The sequence below is a fragment of the Juglans regia genome, chromosome 5 (genome assembly GCF_001411555.2).
Source record: "Juglans regia cultivar Chandler chromosome 5, Walnut 2.0, whole genome shotgun sequence".
Classification (NCBI taxonomy): domain Eukaryota; kingdom Viridiplantae; phylum Streptophyta; class Magnoliopsida; order Fagales; family Juglandaceae; genus Juglans; species Juglans regia.
In genome coordinates this window covers 10,538,448-10,545,860 of record NC_049905.1, presented here as the reverse complement: position 1 = coordinate 10,545,860, position 7,413 = coordinate 10,538,448, and the positions used below count along the sequence as shown (strand labels likewise).

Genomic DNA, 7,413 nt, shown 5'->3' with positions numbered 1-7,413 from the left:
ATTAATCTTGACTACAAAAAAAAAAAAGAAAATAAACAACTTTAGTTCTTCAAGAAAAGGTAGATGGAATTGTCCTCCTTAGTGACTAAACATTATTAAATCCAATCAAACGATTTTATTACATATATTCAAAATCATAGCCAATCTAACGTCTTAGCTTCAATAACTATTGATATTAAATAAAATAACTAGCATATTCTACTCACTTCAATCCTTTTTAGCAAGTGTAGACATTGTTCCTTTATGGAAGGTACAACTTTCCCCACAAAGTCTATGGTAGAGGTCGATGGCAAAACAAAGCAGAAAAGGTGGAGTTGATATCAACTATTATGAGGAAAATATGGCTTAGGAGGAATGAATGCGATTTTAATGGCAAATTTTCTAGTCCAAGTGGTGATTAGGGAAGAAAAAGAATATTTGGATGAGTTTCATCAAGCTACACGCATTTGAATGAGATCCATGCAAAGAAGGATCTCTAGACTAAGGGATAACTCAAAATGGTCTAAACCTTGCAATGATTTTATCAAAGTAAATTGGGATGATGGATTGGATTAAGAAGCTAATAAGATGGGAGCCAAAGTTATTGTTGTTAAGATATAAAATATATAATAAAATCTATCTCTTCTCATCGGATTAAGTTTTTGGGACAAGTGATGATTACACATGGTATCAGAGTCAAGTTCTGAGTTCGAACCCTGATTTTACACTCCATTCCATTTAATTAAATATTTTACGTGTTGGGTCACTCATTGATGGAAATGCTGACACACACGTGATGAAAGTGTTAAGATATAAAATATATAATAAAATTTACATATTCCCATCGACTTAACCTTTTAGGACAAGTATATTATGTTTTGTAAGTGAAAAGATGAACCATTGGCTTGAAGAGTATCTGAACCAGTGTTTGCAATGTTAAGATTAGAGCCATTGACACAGTTACAGAGTCATTGCCTTGAAATGGATGCTATAAGGTAAGATTGTCAACTGAGGCAGTGATATGTTGGTTTGCTCCACTATCTGCAAACCAAGAATTAGTTTCCTCAACCGAGGCAGTGATATTTCGAGTCACTTGTATTCTATGGTTTGCACACATATGAATAATATATTTCTATAATGAAAAATAATTTGCATAGTCTTAGAATGTATATGAATACACCTTTTAAAAAAATAGATAAATTTAGAATTCACACAAAAAAATCACTTTTTAATAATGGAATCCATTACTTTTCAAATAAAATGCATAAGGCTGGTACACTTTAAATTATATTTAGTATTACTCTTCTATAATTAATAATATTACTGCAAAGAAATGGGAAATCATTTTACCATCATTGGAAAAAAGAGTAAAAAAAATTATCCATCTAGGGGCCGCCCAGCTCTTGCCGCTCTTATAGCTGGGTGTGTCCCAACTGCAATCTTACCTTTTTTTTAACATTTTTTTTTAAATACACAAATTCACTAGTTATAATTTTTTTAAATATTTTAAAAAAATTAAAATATATTAAGATCGAGTTTGAATGTTGAACTGAATTAAGTTTAGTTGAGTTGAGATGATAAAATATTATTAGAATATTATATTTTATTATTATTATTATTTTAATATTTGAAAAAATTGAATATATTTTATATTAAAATTTAAAAAAATTATAATAATAAATTAAGATAGATTTAGAAATTAAACGAAATGTTAAGTCAAATCCAGGAAGCAAATTAGCATATTTTTTTTACAAAAAAAAAATGGTGTAAAAAAAAATGGTGTTGCTACTCCGGCCCTCATTTTACGCCCTCAAAATTACAGATGGTTCAAATTGATTTTTTGTGTTTTTTAATTTTATTTTTTAAATGTTGAAAAACATACACATATGCATTCGTGTTAACATTTTTAACGATTTTGTTTTTCAAGAAAATTAAATATACCGAAAGCAACTTTGAGAGTTTAAAATGATTATTAAAAATAAATAAATAAATAAAATCCACAAATGCTGCAAGTACACAATTTTTATAGAACAACGAACAAACAGAAACAGCGTACACAGTACAAACACAAAACCAGTTGACCACTATGCTATGTTACCTCATAAAAACCAATTTCTTCTGTAATACTCGTAGCATCATCATCAACGACAACCACCACCTCGATCTGGGTTCGCACCCAGAATCCTATCTTATTCCATACGAGAAACCAATTTCCTCCGCGATTTACGAAGGTTTTGTTTGTTTGACCTTTTGTTTTTCTCGATCGGAACCGTAGCGTCGTCCACTCTTTGTTGAGTAAAAAGATAAGATTCGGAAAAGATTAGGAATTTTCGAATTTGGGATGCTATTGGTTCTTATGGTTGTTTTCTTCATAAATTGTTTTGACTTGAAACTTTCTTTTCTTTTGCTCGTTTTTCTTTCTCACAGTGTCTACACGGTTCGGTTGGATTGGATCTTGAAGTTCTGTTTGGATACTTGCGATCTGCTACAGCTATGAACTAAGATTGCATGCAAGTTTTTCTTCTGATATTTTTCGGGTGCGGAGATGAACGTGAGCCATGCGACGGTTCACCCAGTAGAAGATCTTCCGACGACGGACGGCGGTGGTGGGAACGCGCCGAGGGTGAGGATGAAGGACTATTCTGGAATGCCCGGCACACCCGGTGGGCTGGGCTTGCGTATTTCCCAGTTTCTCTTCGCGGTTGGGGCGCTTTGTGTCATGGCTACCACCAGTGACTTTCCTTCCGTCACTGCCTTCAGGTATTAACACTTCCTTTAACCTTATTATGTTATAATGATTTCCTTTACTAAAATTTCTCGATATATTACGAAATATTTGTTGAATTTTGGATTTGGAAACTGACACAAAACTTTGGATGAATAACTTTGATCCCACAATTTAGAACATGAGCCCCAATTTGGGTTCATAATTAATCCGACCCCAGTTTTAGACAGTCTTAGACTCTTATGTGCAGTGATCTTAGCAGTTTGATTGAAATGTTTAGAATAGAATGCGTCGGTTGAGAAGCACTTAAGGACGTTAGAAATTTCTGTGTGAAGAAGTAAAGTGCTCCTAAAGTTTTGGTAGAAAACCTTTTCGTTCTAAACAACCGTATTGCTACCAGTTGGATGCCTTATAGGAGAGTACCATATGAGTTATGATGCTTCGTGTGAGATATATGGTCAGTAACCCCTAGTGGTTGGCTCAAGTGGTAAAGACCTTGGGGTTGGCCCCTTTGGGGTATGTTCCTCCCAGGTCTAAGGTTCAAATCCCCTTGGGTGCAAACAATTTCTAGGAGCCATTGGACTGAGGGATTTTTTCCTTGAATTATCCGAGGTACACTTGCGGGAAACTCCTTGTCAAGGGCCTGTGCACTCCCGAGATTAGTCAGGACGCTGTTCCCGAACACCTGGTGCCAATAAAAAAAATATTGTCAATCATAATGTGGAAAGATATCTATTGGTTTGATGACTTTATCCCCTTTGCAAATTTGGATATAGTGATAGTGGTTTTATCTTATCGGTGTTCTGTGAAACGTATATCTGTAGTATGGAATCAGTGAAATGGTGAAGTATCAATCTTGGAGATGTTGGGACAAGGGTTAGGTGGATAAGAGAAGAAAAAGTAAATTGAATTGACCGCTACCTCCCTAAGTGCTTACTCCCTTGTGGTTTGGTGAATAAGAGGTCATAAGTTAGGTGGGGTTTGGTTAAGAGTAATGCTACATACAATCGTAAAGTGTACAAGCGTCGTGGAGTCGCTTTGAAAAAGAGTGGAGTCAATTAATTTTTTGGGTCTTGTATTCATTCACTTTTTTTCAAAGTGATTACGCGGCGCTTGCACACTTACGATTGCAACTATCATTTCTCTTGGTTAAAGCTATGGCTCAAGTCCATCTTGAGGGAGTGCCCACAGCTCCTCACTATCTAAACTATTCTTGTGAATGCTACTATGGTCACATCCTGATAGAGGGTACTAGCCTCAAATCTCCCTGATGCAGCGAGCAGACCAAATCTGATGCTAATGCAACAAAATAGACAAAACATGGATACCTCTTCCGTAGATCTTAAACATCTCACTCTAAGATAATAGGATATAGGGAAAAACTCTCTCAAAGAGTATTTTCAACACACTTAAAATGACCCTAGAGTTGCCTTTTTATAGGCATACAATTTCCACACATCAAATAAAATAAAAATCTATGACAAAATCCTAACAAAATTTGTGGCTATTGTCTTTCAAGATTGCAACGCTGATAATAAATAAAAGACTCGAAATAATAAAATGTTAAGATGAAAACTCATAAATGACTTACAATAAGTTACAACCTCTTTCTTTGACCTTTGACCAAAATTGACGTTAAGTACCTTTTTTTAAGGAGCTCATTTGAAATAAAGACTTCAATTCGACTTAAACAAGGAAACTGCTTATCAGCCTATAAAGTAGGAACTATAGAGCACCTACCCCCAGCATTCCAAACTAAGAACAATTCTGTTATGATTGGGACTGCATCACTCCCCCTCCTCATCCTTTTTACTTAAAGAAAATAAAATCTAATTATTCAGAGATGATTTATCTTCTAAGATTTGGGCATCCAGGCCATTTGGCACCTACTGGTACTCCTTCCACCTCAGACTCTTTTTATGTTGCTTTTGTTGTCCATTGTCTATGAAAATATATATTTAAGCTCTTTTACATATGTTTCTTGTTGCTGTATCTAAGTTCTTATATGCTTAGAAATGTGAAGTCAGATGAATGATTTGTTACCTTCAATCCACTTGGAGTCCTGCTATTTCAAGTTCCATAACATGAAATGCTTTTTAATTTTTCTTTCTAGCTACCTTGTTGCGGCTGCTGGCTTGCAGTGTTTGTGGAGCTTTTCATTAGCCATCATAGACATCTATGCCCTTTTAGTGAGGCGTTCTTTGCAGAATTATCGACTAGTCACTTTCTTTGCCTTTGGTGATGGGGTAAGATACAAGTAATTCTAGCTAGATTGTAACTTTACAGTACATGCTGCACTACCCATGCTTTGTTATTTTAATGGTTCCGGCTAATCCTTGAACTATTATTCCCTGCTCCTCTGGATGTCTTACTACCACGTTTTCCATATTTATCGTTCCGGGCTTTATGCATTCACTGTTCCTGTCACCGACATTTATAAGCAGCACACAAATTTCCTGAGTCATTGAAGTGCTTAGTTAGCCAGCAATGCTCTAGTTATTCAGTAATGTCTTTTTAATGAATTGAAAATAGTTTTCTTTCTCTAAAAATTATTTTAAGGGGAAAAATTCAACTATTCCATTGCTTTCAGTATCCTTTGCAAAGTAGAACCTTTTGTAGAACAAACTAATTACTTGCACGAAAAACAATCTCAAGCAAATTAATCTTGCCTGAATAATGTAATTAGTCCAAGTTGGCTCAGAACTAGTAGGAAGTCTAGTTTTCTGCTGATTGCTAAAAGCAGATTTGAGTCAGTTCAAATGACTTGACACTACGCTAAATCATTGCAAGTCATGTTTTAACATGATAGATAATTTTTTTTTATAGATAAATTTATACACTGCTCTTTTACCATCCTTGGAATGGTTTAGCAGCTCGTGCAAATTGGTAATAAAACATCTGAATAATGTACATTCCTGTACTGTGGAATCTTGAAATATACTTGATAATGAACTCTGTTTTTGCATGAATATCATAGAGGAACAGTCTTTATTTACCATAAATGTCAAATTTATTTCATATTTTCGACTTTGAACCTATGAAATATGCTAAGATTTTGGCTTGTGAGTCAACTTTCCTGCTCGAAGTGCCGCAGTATGTCATATCACTGACATGTCTTTGCATTGCAGATCACATCCACTCTCATGTTTGCTGCAGCCTGTGCATCTGCTGGCATCACAGTGCTTATTGACAATGACCTTGGTATCTGTTCACAAAACCACTGTGTGGAATTTGAAACTGCTACTGGTCTGGCTTTCATTAGTTGGTTTGCTGCATTACCATCTTTTTTACTGAACTTCTGGTCATTGGCATCCCGATAAACTACATGGAAGAGAGAAAAGATAGAGGCCACTTGGAATACCATGTGAAGTTTAGACCCTGTTGGCGTTTTCTCTCTTGCCTGTTGTGATTTGCAATGCCCGAAGTACAGAAATTCAGTTCTGTTGTAACACGTGTATATACCATGTATATCAGGTTGGAATGTTCTCCATATAATCAAAGTGATGAATATAAGGATTGATTTGGTCAGAGTGGGTGTCCACTAAACTTCATCTTGGATTTATGACTTATTTTCTTGTATGGTGACAAGAAATAGCAATATTATACATTTTTAAGAGTTTTGAGTAACATAAATAGGGACAGGATCATCCTGTTATGACTCAGGATTTTGCAAGAGCCGCATCATACCGGTTTTTGGTTTACTAATGATTCTTGGGCTGTTATCTAGAGTGTTGTTACATAATGTAGAATCCATGGCGTCCCGAGCATCCTTCCTGCAGACAACATGGATGGTATTGTTATAACATGGCAAAGAGTTTTGCTACTCATTATCCTCACACACTGTACATTGTATTTTTTTTCTTTTTCTTTTTTATTTTTTATTTTTTGGTTTTATTCTTTTTAAACTAATTGAATTAGTTTACTCATCATCCATATACTATATATTTGGTAAGAGAAAAATTAAAAAAAAAAATGTGGTGTGGGGATGATGAATATAATTTTTCTCTAGCAAATATGTGGATTGTTTCCCAACCATTTTCTCTCGAGGGATGTTACTCATCATCTCACACCATACATCTTATGTAAAATAATTTTTTTATTTTTTATTTTATTCTTATTAAACTAATTGAATTGTTTTATTGATCATCCATACACTACATATTTATTATGGGAAAAAGAAAAAAAATTAAAAAATGTATGGTGTGTGATGTAACTTGTAAGGAATGATGAGTAGAATATTTATTTTCTTGATACTGCCTTTGGGTCTTACTGCTTTCACAAGCAGAGTTATAGACTAGGCCCCGTTTGAATAATGAAATTGTTTCATCTTATCATTAGAATTTTTTAAATTTTTACACAAAATATAATAAACAATTTAACTTCTTCAAATTTCAAAATAATAATAATATTAAAAAATTATATTATAATAATATTTTATTCAACTTTCAACTTTCAATTTTCATCTCAATTCATTTTATTTCAATTCACTATTCAAACGGCACATAATTGATATTTACACCAGAACATAGCTAGAATTTGAACATGAACCAAAAAGGGACTTTTTGGAGTTGTAATTGTAGGGTTACATACATGCAGAGGAGGAAGGTCAATGAATCTGAACATTTTTTTAGCTTTAGGTGAGTTTTCAGAATATGAAAAAGAGAAATGATAGTTGCAGTCGTGAGTATGCAAACACCACGCAATAACTT

At 34.2% G+C, this 7,413-nt stretch overlaps 1 protein-coding gene across 1 annotated transcript; it reads left to right on the top strand.

The window, feature by feature from the left end:
* The first annotated feature begins 2,009 nt into the window (after positions 1-2,009).
* On the top strand, positions 2,010-6,377 carry LOC108981959 (CASP-like protein 5A2). Its single transcript, XM_018953222.2, has 4 exons — positions 2,010-2,210; positions 2,407-2,739; positions 4,818-4,950; positions 5,833-6,377. The coding sequence occupies exons 2-4, from the start codon at positions 2,525-2,527 to the stop codon at positions 6,022-6,024; spliced, it is 540 nt and encodes a 179-aa protein (XP_018808767.1). The 5' UTR covers positions 2,010-2,210; positions 2,407-2,524; the 3' UTR covers positions 6,025-6,377.
* The last annotated feature ends 1,036 nt before the right edge of the window (positions 6,378-7,413 follow it).

What these genes read in the sequence shown, in the direction of transcription:
- LOC108981959 (XM_018953222.2), top strand. Translation starts at nt 2,525, where the DNA reads ATGAACGTGAGCCATGCGACGGTTCACCCAGTAGAAGATCTTCCGACG. An exon ending in CCTTCCGTCACTGCCTTCAG is followed by an intron (nt 2,740 to 4,817) that starts GTATTAACACTT and finishes TTTTCTTTCTAG; the next exon opens with CTACCTTGTTGCGGCTGCTG. An exon ending in TCTTTGCCTTTGGTGATGGG is followed by an intron (nt 4,951 to 5,832) that starts GTAAGATACAAG and finishes TTTGCATTGCAG; the next exon opens with ATCACATCCACTCTCATGTT.